This window comes from Rhinolophus hipposideros (genome assembly GCF_964194185.1).
Source record: "Rhinolophus hipposideros genome assembly, chromosome: 9".
Taxonomy (NCBI): domain Eukaryota; kingdom Metazoa; phylum Chordata; class Mammalia; order Chiroptera; family Rhinolophidae; genus Rhinolophus; species Rhinolophus hipposideros.
The window spans coordinates 35,707,428-35,723,488 of record NC_138055.1 but is presented as its reverse complement, the minus strand read 5'-3'; the positions used below and the strand labels follow the sequence as shown (position 1 = coordinate 35,723,488).

General features: G+C 32.9%; 1 protein-coding gene across 26 annotated transcripts in view; it reads left to right on the top strand.

Annotated features, from left to right (window-relative positions):
- The window catches only part of SOX5 (SRY-box transcription factor 5), a 944,197-nt gene that overhangs the window by 647,991 nt on the left and 280,145 nt on the right, over positions 1-16,061 (top strand). For all 26 annotated transcript variants that reach the window (XM_081058265.1, XM_081058274.1, XM_081058286.1 and 23 more), the window contains one exon: positions 6,435-6,645. In XM_081058265.1, the coding sequence (XP_080914391.1) occupies positions 6,435-6,645 (211 nt within the window). The remainder of the gene's footprint in view (positions 1-6,434; positions 6,646-16,061) is intronic.

Here is a 16,061-nt window from a genome sequence, read left to right as displayed (position 1 = left end):
ATATTTTTAGGCTTTGAAGAAACATCAGCAGCTTTCACTTTTTCTGTTTTCACTGTTGAAAATACATTAAGAAATCTTTAAAAATATGGACTACATCCTATATTTGAAATACAATGGAGCCATTTTTACGAAATGATAATCTTTTACATAATCTAGGTAAGGCCTGTCACTATTTAGAATATTAGATCTTCCCCAAGAATGGGTTGTGTTGGCATTACAGAGCCAGATGAACCTCTCTGAAGAAAATCCACAGTATTCTTTAAAAGTTAGAACTGAGCAGAATATAGAATTAGAAATTTCCACAGATCATTCCACAGATACAATAGGTACATATTTGAGTATTTTAGAATTTCTACCCATTTTTTAATATTGTGATGATTGAATTATTTTAATTATTTAAAGTATTAATTTTCAGGGAATTTCAATAATCTCATAAAATGTTGAAATATATAAAAATATAAGGATTCCTTAAAAACTGACTTTGGTTTCTTATAACCAACTTGCACTCAACGTAGAGTAGGCCAGTACATCCATGCTGAGTATCCAATCATCACAAACCCTTATGGAACTTAAAAAAATAAATAAATAAATAAATAAATAATGCATGTCTAGAGCTTGCTGGTCCCATCCCTAGATATGTAAACCATTCATCTAATATCCAGAATCTCAACTAGTTTACTTTGTAGTTGTTTAGGCACTAAGAATTGTTGATCTTAAAAAACTCCACAAGTTTTACAAAGGTATTATCGGTGGCTTTTTTCCAATATAGAAGGGTGACCAATTGTGATAAGCTTTGTCTCTGTAGATGACTATGGGAATTGCCCAAATAAAACTGTCTCTGTCAGTTTTCTTGTTTTTGAAACACTGACCCTAAGTACATATTAGGAAGCTCCTTTTTAAGCTAAAGTTTAAAAAAGATTTTAAGTTGGATGGCTTTAACACCAGGAGTAATCATAAATATAACAGGCATCCATCAGAGATCTGTCTATAAGTGCTGACTTTTGCTTTGTAGGTCTTGGGAACTGACTATATCCTGTTCCCAGAATATTGAATTTGATCATATTAACCAAAGAAAAACTTAGTGTTCTCTATAGAACATTTTAAGTGTTGGTTTTTGTCTCAGTATTCATATTCGTATGCTTACATCCTGTTTTCAGGAAAATTTATATTTGAAAATTGAACTGGTGCAACTTGTCAAAATGATAAGTTGTACCAGTTTATAATTCTCATTTATAAAAGTTAGCAATTTGTATTGCCTTCCATTTCAAATTTATATATGCATTACCACAAGGTGATTGCTGAGTAAGAAGACAATTTCCATAAATAATGTAATTTTTTTTCTTCATTGCATTTATTCTTTAAGATATAATTAAAATATTGATCTCTTTCTAAATGCTTAGTTAGTGATATTTTAAGTTATTGACATATACATCTTTAAGTTTATCTAAATAAAAAGTTGACAAAATCGGTAGTGTGAGGCTCTTTTGCAAATAATCGGTCATTTAAAAATTATCTAATTTGTATATATTCATGGGTTCATAGTACTTTTCTGGGAAGCTATACATTTAGATCAGAGCTTCTGAACCTGCCTATAATCCATAGTTTTTAAGAGTTTCTAGGGAATTTCATGAAGTAAGTTCATAGTTGGAACTATGTGAGATTTTACTCTCTAAAACTGAAATTGTGTGTACAGTTGCCCGATTGTGTTTAGGAGAACATCTACAACCATCGTGAAGGGATGTATAATCAAGAGGAGTAAGCATTGCTGGTTTAGGGTATCATGCAGAACTATCATGAAAAATTGTCTTAACCAAGAAAACTTTTAAAATAATTGAATTTTAAGGAATAATTATCCATTTTTTCTACTATTGCTAAATTAATTGTGACATCTAATTTGATAGTACAAAGTAACAATTTAGTTTCAAAATAAACATGTATAATAAACACTTATAAACATTTATAATAAGATAAACATTTATAATAAGATATAATAAGATATTTTTATTTTTTAAAGAATTTAAGGGTTTACCTAATTATGTAGCTTTTTATTGAGATATAATTGACATACAACATTATATTCGTTACAGGTATACAACATAATGAATCGCTATTTGTATATATTGAGAAATGATCACCTTATGTCTAGTTAACATCCATCAATGCCCATAGTTAGACATTTTTTCTTGTGATGAGAAATTTTAAGATCTATTCTCAGTAATTTTCAAATATGCCATACAGTATTATTAACTATAGTCACCATGTTGTACATTCCATCTTCTGGGCTTATTTATTTTATAATTGGAATTTTGTACCTTTTGACTACCTACACCCATTTCAACCAAATAATACAGATTTTAAGATATTTTTCAGGTTTTTTGTTTTGTTTTGTTTTGTTTTTGCCTTCCCTGGTGATATTCACAAGAACAGCCCTTACCTAGAAAACACAGTGTGACCATGTCATAACTTGTTCAGCACCAAAGCACTTGCTCCATGGTATCTATAGTTCATATAGTGCAAAATCACAATTAATGAAATTGCATTAATGAGGATCTAGTTAAAAATAGACAGTCTCCTGTAGTGCTTTTTTTACCCCCTACATTCAAAACTTTATTGTTCTGGAAAGGATACTAGAGATGTCCGCACATTTTATAAAGACAAATTGAAAAATCATAAATTCTTAACCCCATTTATTTGATTAACCACTTACAGGTTAAATCTATGTGTTTGGTTTAAATAATTATTTAGGTTTCATCTTTTTGAATATGACATAAACCAGTTACTATTCGAATCAAGAGAGCTTTATAAATCGAGAATATAGTTGGATTAAGCACTTTCAATTCATTTATGTAATTTCTTTTCTTTAGGAATTGAGCATGTAGGGTGAAAACCTCTCATTTTCCTACATTGTTATTAAGAAGAAGACATTGTATCTGGTTCACCCATAGCTATGACAAATTTAGGCACAGTCAAGGAATTTTGTTTTTGCTTTAAGAGAAAGGTACTATTGGTACTGTGGTTGAAAACTAGAGCTCTGACGCCCAACAGGTTGAGGTTGATGACTCTAACTTTTATGATTCATATAATCTCAGGAATTTGTTCAGTCTTTGTGCCTCAGTTTCTCAAGCTATGAAATACAAGTCATAATTAGGCTTGCTGTGAGACTTCACTGAGTTAATGCATGTAAGACACTTAAAACAGGGCCTGACACTAAGTAAATATTCAGTAAGTATTTCTTGTTATTCTTGACAATTATAGTCTGATAGATTGACTATTAAATGTAATATTTTACTACTTTGTATGAATTTAATTTCAGTTTATAGGATCAAAAGTAAGCATGATAATGAGTATCTTGAGGCCAGAAGTCAAGGATGAAATGTCATTCGAACAATAAAAGGTACATAGATATCTGTTTGAGTCATATATAATCTCTTTTATCAAATGAGCTCATTCCTTTTAATCACCACATTATCCAAACTAAAATTTGAACATTAAGGTTGGAATAATATTTCTTTCAAAGTGTTCATAGCAAAATGCTGTCTTTAGAATTAATTAACAAAATTGCATTAAAAAAAAACATTTTAATGAGAATAGATACATAGATACAAGCCAGATCCTTTTTTTTTTTTTTTTTTGGACTCATGGTTACAAAGGTGACAAAAGATTCAAGATTAAGTAAATCTTGTTCAAGAGTAACAAAAGATTATCAACCTGATTCAAAAAGTGTAGAACCCTGTTTTTATCAATAGGTTTTAGAAGTCATACGTCAGAGTATTGAGATCTCGTCCGCAAAATAAAGAAGCTTGTCCTTAGAGTTCATAAAACTTAATTTAATATATACTGCTGGTCTGTACCACTAATGTGCTTGTTAGTGGACCTTCTGGATGTTCATTTGGCATCAAAGTGAAGAGAAACGTACAGTCCTCATTTCAGGTATGGTAAATGCAATCTTAAGGAAGAAACTGAAAACTATAGGACTTTCTTGACTGAAGACTGTGCCAGCACTCCTAAACAAGCTATTCACCATGCAAATGAACAATGGATTCCCACACTGAAACATCTGTTAACGGCATAAAACTGTTAAAGGCATTAACAGTGCTGGAGGCTGAAATGTAGTCAGACAGGTGAAAGAGTGATGAGATAAATATTCCTGCGTGAAATGGCAGTGATGCTTAATTAATTAAATTATTTTTATCCTGTTGTGGTAACTGAGTTCAGAATACTTGTGAAATATGTTATACTCTTGAAAATACGTCCTTCCTCTTTGCAAGGTATAGAAAATTAGAGACATGGACAATGAGACATTATTGTATGAGTATTTTCCTTTCATTGGAAATATTTTCTGATATTTTAATAGACTCGATTGCTTACAATTTGAGTGCCATTCTCTCTGCTGGGGATGCTACAGAAAAATGTGTAATTTTTAATGACGGCAAGGGAAGTTCAGCTACCAAACTCTTCTTTGTAAACTTTGTCATCGTATAACATGAAAACAGAATATAAAGTAGACATGTTCAAAGTGAAGCTAAAACTGGGATGTGTCTGCCTTTGACCCTGGAAATAAATGAGAAGAAAGATCTGTAGGAAATGAATGCAGAGGATTTTCTATATACTGGTTTGCACATTAAACTGAGCTAATGTGTATTGTGGACCATTCTTAAAAACATCCTTTAGTTTACTGAATGTGTGATTGGTGTGTGTGTGTGTGTGTGTGTGTGTGTGTGTGTGTGTGATGTGCATTTATGCATTTGCTTCTATTTATGTATGGTTTTTAAATAAATAATTTGAGAAGTATACCTTCACTTAGTCTGTAGAGGTTTTAATTATTACATTTGCATATTGGTTTCTAAATCTAAGTACCTCATAAGGTGAGATTCACCTGTAGATGTATTGTCTATAGAATATTTATTCAAGACATCATAATCATCAGAGGCATATTCTGTAATGTTTGTAAGAAATGAAAACTATTTTAGGGTTTAGAATTATAATTTCAAAAATTGTTTGCACACATTTTTTACTTTTGATTTCTCCACATTGCCTAGGTTCCACCCAACAAACTGATATTTGTACCATAACTAATGTCCTTGTACTCGCTAGTATCCGTTAACAAAATATCCTATGAACAGATTATGATTATATTTGTGTTGACATCTGCATTTTTACTGTTTTTAAAAATTGGAATGACAGTTTTATCAATTTTTTTTTTGCGTATTTTTAAGTCAGTCAAAAATGTTAGCATTAGCCATAAAAACGTTAGCTATCAAATCAATGTGATTTGTTACTTTTCTGAAATCAATAGATCCTATTAACATGTCTTAAAAATATAAAGAAGAAATGTGTAAACACAGATATAATCTATTATTCTGAATATTAAATATATACAAACTAATATATTTCAATGGAAACTTTTAATATTGTGGAATTAAGAAATATACTTAGGGAGAGACTAACTTCTTCAAAGATCTTAGGATACTGGTTTTATTTTTAAGAGCTTTACTTTGTGGGAAGTCAAAGGGTTATGGAAGTAAAAGATTGTGGAAACAAGGGAAACCTTTAAGAACTTTTTTTCTTTGTCATTTTAGTATCACTCCTCTTGACACTGTCTAAAAAGTCAATTTAGTACCCTTTATACAAAATATACCCCAAATACTATACAGATTGCCAGAGTTGTGCTAGAAATTGTGGTGAAAATAATGACAAAAGGAACACCAAAAAATGTGTTTAAATTTTAGAATTATAAAACAAATTATTTTCATACACACACAATTATGAAGAGGCAAAGGCTTCAAGAAACTATTTTATATGGCACATGAGACTTAAAGTACAAAATGTCAAAGAGTATTGACAGATACAGTGCTTGAGGTAACAAATGGAATTGGAAATATCTTCAACATAAACAGAAATGAACCTGCAATATTCCTTTCTGATGTCAGAATAACCCGTGTGGCTGGTGCTTTTTTAAAAGAATGAGAGGGAGGTAAAGAACCCTCTTTTTATTAGGACTGCCATCAAGAAGAGGTGGTTACTTAAAATGAAAATTAAAGTATATGTGATGTTGTTTAAGCATTACAATGTCATGAGGAGGAATAGAGGTAACTGCTACATTTAACGTTCATAGGAAAATCGAAGACTTTCAAAGGAAAGCAGAAACATAAGTGAATCTCATCAATATAGGCTGTGTATAAGTCTATAGTGCCATTTGTGCCCAGTCTAAGGGACAGCATCTCTATATTTTTATTGCTCCGATGAATTGGGCTTTGACTCTCTCTCGTGCTAGCCTGTAGAGTTAATGTATTCTTTGTCAAAATTTCTCTCATCCTTTAGCTCTTGCAGAGTGACATTTCACTCTTTAATGTTTCAGCTGAGTAAGTCACGTCACCCATTTAAAAAGTCCTGAATTTTAAAGATTTTTTTTTTCCCTTTGCTTCTTTTTGCAGGAAGTTGATGGCAATAAAGTGATGTCTTCATTTGCCCCACACAACTCATCTACCTCACCTCAGAAGGCAGAAGAAGGTGGGCGGCAGAGTGGCGAGTGCCTGTCGAGCACAGCCCTGGGAACTCCCGAACGGCGCAAAGGCAGCTTAGCTGATGTTGTTGACACCTTGAAGCAGAGGAAAATGGAAGAGCTCATCAAAAACGAGCCAGAAGGTAAAAAGGCTGGAGGAGAAAGTTGTTGCTGTCATTGTAAGAGTTTGGTTTTAGCGCTAATTCTCTTTTTTTGACTTATCTTCTCGAACTTAAATCACACAACATGGAAAACTAAAGCCATGAAGATGGGTAGAAGGTTTTCAGAAATATTGGAGTGTAGCCACTTCAATTTTTGCTGTCATTCATTTATGTTGGGATGTCTTCCTTCTTTTCACACATAAGCTGCAGTTGAGTAAAACTTAAAGATCCAATCAGATAAGTGGCATAATCAGTGCTTATTATGTGTGAGGATGGGGTTACAAGGTTAATGGGAAATAGTTCTACCCAGGAGGGCCTCTCCAGTTCCTAGGAAGGAAAGCACACTTTGTGGCTGGAATGGTTTCCTCTATGTTCCCAAGGTACTATTATAGGCATATCTCAATTTGGCAGAAATGTGGAGTAGTTTGTCCAACAATCAACCTAATTAGTATCCATCCATTTCCTTTTTACTCCCCTGTGGTCAACAGTCTTGAATGCCGAAACACAGTGAGTAGTGAATTGCCTGTAATAGTATGCAGGTATCCTAATAATGAATTATTAATTAATACACGTGTTGTATGGCTTCACATCAGTTAATTGAGGCACTAATAGAATGTGCAATTAGAACTGCTAATAAAAGTGTTTCATTCTTGGAAAAAGAGAAAAAAAAATAGAATGTGGCTGCAGAGGTCAGAATAGTCACTACCTGCATGCCAAATATTTATTGTACAGTTTGTTCCTCTCCAGTTTTTTTCCCCAAGACCATTTTACAATTTTATTACATTTTATAACATTTATATATGAAGACATCTTATGTTACCTTAACAGTTAGGACTGTTTCTTATATAGTCCAACATTAATATGGCTAAGCCTATTGCATATATGAAAAATGATTCTCTAACTCTGTTAGTTATGCTGATGTTCCCATTTGTTCAACGGCCAGGATGCTTTTTTTTAAGATTTCATCTTCTAAATATCTTTTAATAGTTACTGATAGTAACCTTTAGGTGATATGCACATGGACTAATCTTAAAATTAAAGCAAACAAACTAATAAAACAGCTGATGTAAGTTGGATAATTTGTGCATGCCTGACAGTCATCCTTTATGGTACAGCTGTTTACTAAATCCTGTTTAACCTGTGCCCTTCCTGAGCATGGATACCACATTGCACACAAGAACATGCTTCCTATTTCAAACTCAGATGGAAAATTAAAACAAACAAAAAAACAGAGACATAAAAAGACATATTTTATACCAAAACTATACTGTGTTTGTACTATTAACAACACTGAGTACTAACACTGAGTTAGACTCATTGCTAGCCTGTTGTTATAACACTGGTAAATTATGAGTACATCTGGCATAAAATATATATTAACCAGTATATTTGGGAGTTATGTGGTGATTAAAATTCCAGATGCATAGTTGGGACATAGATTTTAGTTAAATTGATGTAATTCACATGATCTTGCACTTGGAAGGAATTTCAGAGATAATCTAATCAGCCAAAGTCTTTTTGGCTCCTGTCTCATGGAGATAAAAAAATGGGGTTTTGAAGAGGACCCTGACAACCCTTTTTTTAATATGCTGGAATTTTTTTCTGATATTAAAAATATTTGTCTTAGTATGAGAGTTGTTTGAAAAAAACAAACAAAAATAAAAGGAATAGAATAAAAATCACTCAAAATCATAGCTTTCTGATATTACATCTTTTCACCTTAGGATTTTTTAATCTTTTTTTTTTTACATACTCTATCAATTTTGCATGATTAATGTTCTGTTTTTAAAATTATTTTGCATAATCTATATTGTGATACATTATTATTAACTAAAGCCGGCAATTTATTCAGATATGTTTATTTTTACCACACGTGCTTTTTCTGTTCTAGGATGCCTTCAAGGATAACACATCACATTTAGTTGGCATGTCTCCTTGGGCTCCTTATTGGCTGTGACAGTGTCTCACACTGTTCTTGATTTTGATAACCTTAAAAATTTTGAGGAATGCTGTTCAGATATGTTGTAGAATGCCCCTCTATTGTAATTTTTCTGGTGATTTTCTCTTAATTAAACTAGGGTTATAGGTTTGGGGAGGAAAACCACAGAAGTGATATACCATTTTTGTCACATCATATCAAGGATACTTACTTCCTACGTGATTTATGAATGTTGATGTTGACCTTGATCAGCTGGCTGATACCATGTTTGTCACATTTCTTCACTGTAAAGTTCCCACGTCCCCTTTCCATACCATAATCTTTGGAAAAATGGTGCTATGTGCAACCCAAATTTAAGGAGTAGGGAGCTGTGCTCCCCTTCTTTATAGTGGAGTATCTACATAGTTTGTTTAGAATTTTTCTCCATTTATTAATTTTGCTCCCATTTATTAATTTACTCAATAATTTATTTATATAAGTATGGATTCTAGGATATTTATTTTATACTTTGAGTTATAATCCAATCTATGTTATTTTGTTACTCAAATCATTCTAACTTTGGCTACTGGAAACACTTTCCATTGACTTCTGTGTCACTTTGACATACCACTATGATTATCGGTTTTGTTTCGTTTTTGAGCACTTCGTTACTTAGTAGCACTATAAAATGCTGCAAATTCATCTAGTATATTCCCTATTCCAGTTCTACAGTTTTTATGTAATGTGTTTATCTGATTTTGGTATTAGGATAATGCTGGCTTCATAGTATGAGTTAGGAAGTATTTCCCTGTTAATTTCTAATTTTTGTTTGTAATGTGTTCCTGGTCCAAGACTAAGGGCTAGGAGAACCAGGATTGCAGTGGAATGTATTGTCTTACAAAGTAGTTTGCGGTGGGGGTTACCTTTAGATGATGTCCTTTATGGAAATTTGGTACATAACCTTGCTATTCCCCCAGTGTATTATGGGGGACTTCCTTCCAAGTAGATGCACATACTCCTAATTTGGAAGTTTATGACAGGGCAAAGCCAAATGAATAATTTCCAACAGGAAAGTGAGCAGGAGACAGTGCCCTCTAATTTGCTTAGCAGGAGACATTAAGAGGTATTGGGAATTAGGAGAAAAGTACAATATCTAGTAACTACACATGCAAAAGAGCAAAAATACAACATCCACAGAAGGTAGAGTTGACACAAAAAAACATTACTATTACATGTGTACATTAGAGTGTTTTCATTATTGCATTTTCTATAACTTTTTTTTCCTTTCCCCTGCAAATATAGTAAAAGCTGAGCTCAAGAGTGACTTGTTATTGAATAATATAAAGAGTTTGAGAAAATACAGAGGTAGTCTGTATAGAAAACTTGGATATAAATTGAACATAGCAAGTTCTAAAAGCATGAGTTCCAGACAGATAATTTTTATGTGAATAAAGAACCGCTAAGATACATTTTATGTTTACCCACACAAGATTCTCAGACGTAGTTTGAGTACACAGAAATGTAAATAGACTCACTTTTCTTGGTAAAGATATTTGCTATGGCAAGAATGTTTAAGAACTATAACAACTGGGATATTTATCAAGGAGCAATTTATGTATTTCAGTAAAGTGATGATGTTAATCACTAACATAAATAATAATGGCAAAGCAGGAAATTGTACCATGGAAAAGCAATAGGATTTTTTATTTTTTTTAATTTTGCTGCAAAGAGAGAAAAATGGGGAAATTATCTTGGGAAATGTGTAAAAGTCTCAACGGCAAGTGGAAAGTTACACTAGCTTTAAAGAGTCCGTTAATCAAAGGGTAAGGTTGGATATGAGAATGGACACCAAAACCTGACATCATTCAAGCAACAGGACAGTGACACTGTGTGCAGGACAAACAAATGATCTCTGTGATGTACTAGAGCATCAAAAGAATGAAGTACTTAGGAATGCATTTAACAAAAGAACTGCAAAATGTATACTCGGAAAACTACAAAGAATTCTTATAGCTCTGGGATGAGAGCAGCAATATGGGGATGGGGGAGCAAAGATAGGGTAAATGGAACTAAATGTTAAACTCACAAATATATGCCACAGAGAAATCTTTTATTCCCTCCAGCTATTTTTTCCCATTGTTTTTCAAAGTCCATTAAAATGAACAGCAGGTTGTGATGAAAATTTCATTAAGCCCTAGCTAAATTATTATGAGGGTGCCACATTCATGCCTTCGCTTCTTCTCATTGAGGAGGAAGAACTGATTTCAATAGAAAGACCGTATTATTTCCGACCTTCTCCCTGCCAACAGCAAACTAACAGAAATTCAGAAGTTATAGGAGAACAAGGTGTCATACAATAGGAGGCCACTGAGACGAAATGGTTAGAAAGAAAATTAGATTTGCATATGGGTTGAAAAAAATGGCTCTCTTATCCCAGCTAGATGATTTTTTCAGGCAATTAATTCAAATATTTTAACAGTTGTAAGTATTGGGAAAATATGTCGATGTATTTTTGTTTGTATCTCTTTCCTCCATCAGAAGTTTTACCTGGAATTAATCAAAATGGTCCGATGCTAAAAATTCTTATTTGTCTGGTGTCAGTTTAAATGACATGAAGCACGCCAAAGTTCATAGTAAATTCACAGTTCAAAATACCTGGCGGACATAATATAGTTATTTTATATTTGATAGTAACTGCTCCATCAGATGATTTTTTAACTAGCAGCTAGGAACGACAATGAATTTTAATGTGATAATGCGTGACACATAATTCCTATATCAAGATTTTGAATAAATTATGACATATTGAGGGAAAAAAGGTAGCATATATTCAGTGCACATCATGTGTTATGTAGTGTTGTATAATTTATTATGAAACACTTCATTTAATCGTTGCATAACTTTATAACTAAGGTTGCTATGTATAGATATTCCAATTTCAGGAAGCCATACACATGAACTAAATATTGTTTCCTATTATCTCCATTTTCAGATGAGGAAACCAATGATTTAATATGCCACAAGGTGACTATCAAGGTCCTTATTTGAAATGAAGTCAACCTTTAACTAGAATCCGTGCCCTTAATCACTAGTTATACTCTTTCTTTCAATTGGGAATTTTGCCAGTAATAATTTAATGTTGCTCTTTAGCCCGTGTGTACCTAAGTTCCTTTGAAATATTGAATACTAAAGTAGTATTCAGTAATTTTCTACTAAAGTCAATTCCTGATGGCTCAGAGATGATCACATTTCCAAAAGTTTTTTAATTGAAAATCAGCTTGGCTTAAACTGTTTGAGTTTAAAGTGCTAAAAAAACAAAATAAAACAAAACAAAAAAGCAAACCTAAACAACAAAAAAGCAAAAACAAAAACAAAACAAAAAACTTGGAAAGGTATCTTAATAAAAACTTGTTTTCGAAAAACGGGAGCAAATTAATTGTGAAATAAGAGAACTTGGAATGAAATGTAAACACATTTTAGGCCTCTATTATCATTTTTGACAGAGAGGGAGGGAGGGAGGAAGGGAGGAAGAGAAAAGAAGAGGGAGAGGGAGAGGGAGTTGGTGTTATAGTCAGAAGGAGAATTCAGTTCACATCCTACAGGTCCAGGTTCCTTTTTTTTCCTGTTCAGTTACACCATGCATTTCAATATCCTTACTCTCTTTTCCTTGATCTTTTAGAAATAATGTCACCACCTCATCTTTGTTTTCAAGAGTATTTCACTGTTCATTAAATTTAAACAAATCCACGACAACGAGATATGTTGATTTAGCTAATAAAGCCAAAGTAGACAGGTATTGTAAGTCTCCTGTGTTCTCAAGTGCCCGGTAGCTAAGGATGGTTTCTAAATATAGAACAGTATTTAAATTTAGATCAGATTCAGACATTAACTTGATTTTCATTCAAACTTTAGGTTCAATTAACAGTGCAGGTGAAAAGTAAGTTTACCTTGATGCGAATTTTAGATACCTGATTTAAAATAAAATATTTTAGATAGAAAGATTACAACAGGCTCTTACTTTAACTTTTCTATAATACCATCTATGTTACCTTCAATATCCCTTTGGAATTGCTATTTCAGCTTACAGACACATTTACATCTTCTCTCTCTAGAAACTCAACAAACAAAACACACCTTTTCTTGATCCCATCCCCTCTGTCTGTAATTTCGTTGCTCATCTATCCAAGGCTGAGTTGCTAGAGTTATTTGCACTCCCTGTATTACCATTTTCATCTTTTTAAGAACTGTTACTTGCCTCTGTTATTACCCTTACTTTACTATAATATAATTCTCCATTTGTCAGTTTACATACCTATAGTAAACTCAAGAGTGAACATAGTGCACATACTAAATATTCAAAATATTTGTTGAAAAGATTTTTAAACTGTTACAGTGTTGCTACATTGCTGTTGTGGGGAAAGGAGGTGAGAGACCTTCATAAATATATGGTTCTTCTGCCAAACGTTATGTGAGCTACCTCATTTAATCCTCAAAAACTCTGAATTGGTATCATTTCTTATTTTACAAATGAAAAACTGTGACTTGGTAACTTGTCCATGTTCTCGTGATAGGGAGAAGCTAGAATTAGATCAACATTATTATTTTACACAAAACTACTTGGCATGGTACACAAGAGCATATATAATCTGACTCAACATTTTTTTCTTTTCTCTTCATCTTATTTTCCCAACACTCTCCATGGTACATGTTCTCATGCTGTCTTGTCAAACTGCATGCAGTCCTCGCAACACTTTATTTTTAATACTACTCTCTTCCTATGCAGTTTCCTCTGCCTTGAATGCTGTTCCCTGTCTTATCTTATATGTATTCACCTTTTATGATTCAATATCTTCTCTGAACACCTTTGTCAGAATTTGGCTTAGTGTACATTGCTAACATGAACTCATCTCTACTACTGTGTTTCTCCCAAAATAAGACCTAGCCGGACAATCAGCTCGAATGCATCTTTTGGAGCAAAAATTAATATAAGACTCAGTCTTATTTTACTATAATATATTACCGAGTATAATATAATAATAATAATAATAATAATATAATATAATATAATGTAATGTAATATAATACAGGGTCTTATATTAATATTTGCTCCAAAAGATGCATTAGAGCTGATTGTTTGGCTAGGTCTTATTTTCAGAGAAATACGGTAGTTCTTATCACATTGTCACCATTGCTTGTTTACTTCTCTCTTCCTCCACGGCAAGTATGTGAATAGCAGAATGGAGAGTTCTTAGTTCAATTATTTGTGCCTCTGCTTCCTGATAATGGACTTGGTTCCATAGTAGGTGATTGTTTCTGTTAATGATGGATGACAGTCTAACCACTAAATAACATTTTATTGCCTTTGTTCCCACTCCTCTAAAAAATAACTAGGTTTCATTTGTAGTCTTTTTGAGCTTTTACTGCCCTCTTTTCTTCATGTCCTTCCTTAATCTACTCATATTCTTCCTTAATCTTGTAACATATTTATTTCATTCATCCTATTTTCTCCATCATTCTTCTCATTATATGCATACCCCTGTGTAATTGAATCTTTGAGATCATTACATTCGATTCTCTGACTTGGAGGTTAAAGTGTTGTCATGGGTCACAAAACTAGATATATAAGATCAAGGATCTTATATATCACAAAATTAAAATACACATTTACATTCACATTAATCTTTTAAATAACTCTAATAGTGCACATTTCTCTAAGGACACATGTTGGTATTATCTATGATTTTGAGGCCATAGATAATAATTTTCCTCCACTGCTGTAGGCAAAGTGAGAAGTGAATTGTATTGATCTATGAATAATTTTCCAGAATTCAAAGCTATAACTGGTTCTTTAATAGTGTTTCAACATGACGGAGACCAGCACCCTTTTCCTGGTGTGTAGAGCTGGCATGGGAGAGAGAGGTTGTTTCTTATGATGGGCTCAAGGTGGGGGCAGCTTATTTTTGGATCTTCTACTCTACAACACCAACCCCTCGATCCCCCCAATACACAATTCATCTTAGAAGGGCTATGGTAAAAGAAAAGTAACTGATTCCTTTCAACACCTTGCCTCTTCTCCACAGTCTTCCAAGGACTCTAACATGTTCCCTCAGGGTCGAGTTTCCAAACTTAGGATTCATGAATTCCTTCAGAGGTCTTATAAATTCTGAAAAGTTGTATGCAAAATGGTAAGACTATGTATTTTTGTGTATTTTTGAGACATAGTCCATAGTTCTTATCCTACTTTCAAATCAATCCATGATGAAAAAGAGTAACTACCCTGTGAGTCAGAGTTTGAGTTTTACTCCTGATCCTATCACTAATTACCATGTGATTGTGGTGTGACATCTATATAGTTTAATCTCTGGTCAATTTTGAGGCAATAAGTTACAAGTATTTAGTAATTTTTGTGAATGTCATTTGATCTATTTTGCAACATTTTGGGGAAATGCAATTTTTAATTTGAAATAAGGATTTCTTTACATAAAACTGAGCATCTGCTTTATAATTTACATTGTAAAAAAACATATTTATTTGTCTTTAAGTTGCTATAATGATGGTGTTAATGTAATGAATATTTGCCCTCAGTTGGCAATGCTAACTGCCATACTTTCATCAGAGGGTTGTTGAAGGAAATAAATGAGGTAATGCACATGAAAGCACTTTATAAATTATAACCAACTTGGAATTGTACCAGTTATTGTCATTATCACATCTTGGCTGGTTGGAAACATTACTTTAGGCACACTGGAAACATTATATAATTTCCAGTGCTACTTTCCCAGGATGCTTTTATGTACTGAAAAATTCTGATTCAGACCTGCAAATTCTGGATATTTAGAGTCTGACAACAACAATAACAAACAAACAAAACACACACACACACACACACACAAACAAGCAAACATAACATTCATAAAAATCCTGGGATTGGTAGTTGCTTTGAAATTTATTAAATAAATTTCCCTAAATAAAATGTGGTTAGACAAGTTTCTACCTGGAGAATTACTTTTCAAAAAGAAGTGTCTTTAAATTGTTATAGATAAAATAGCAAATTGTAACCAACATGAAAGTAGGAAAGGGATTTAACATTGGATTTGTGGATTTATTATCCTTTTATTTCTACAATAATATGAATGTGTTTACTGAAGACGAATGTAATCGAAGGCTCTCTTGGCCAAAAGTTGCACAATTTTCCTAAGGTTTTAGCTTTCTCTTATGTGTACTATTTGTTCTTCCTTTCCTCCCCTATTTTGATGTGTTCTTTTTATTCTTCTGTGTGTGTGTGTGTGTGTTTGTGTGTGTGTGTGTGTGTGTGTGTGTGTAATCCTCCTTTCAGATCCCACATATGCTCAGTTTTATTTAGCATCTGTGTCTGTCAGTGTTCTTCCTTCTTAGACCCACACCTCCAAAATTGTGCCATGATGAGGGTACTCCTTGTGTATGAGAAACTGCATTTGTTTGTGAAATTTTGTTTCTACTC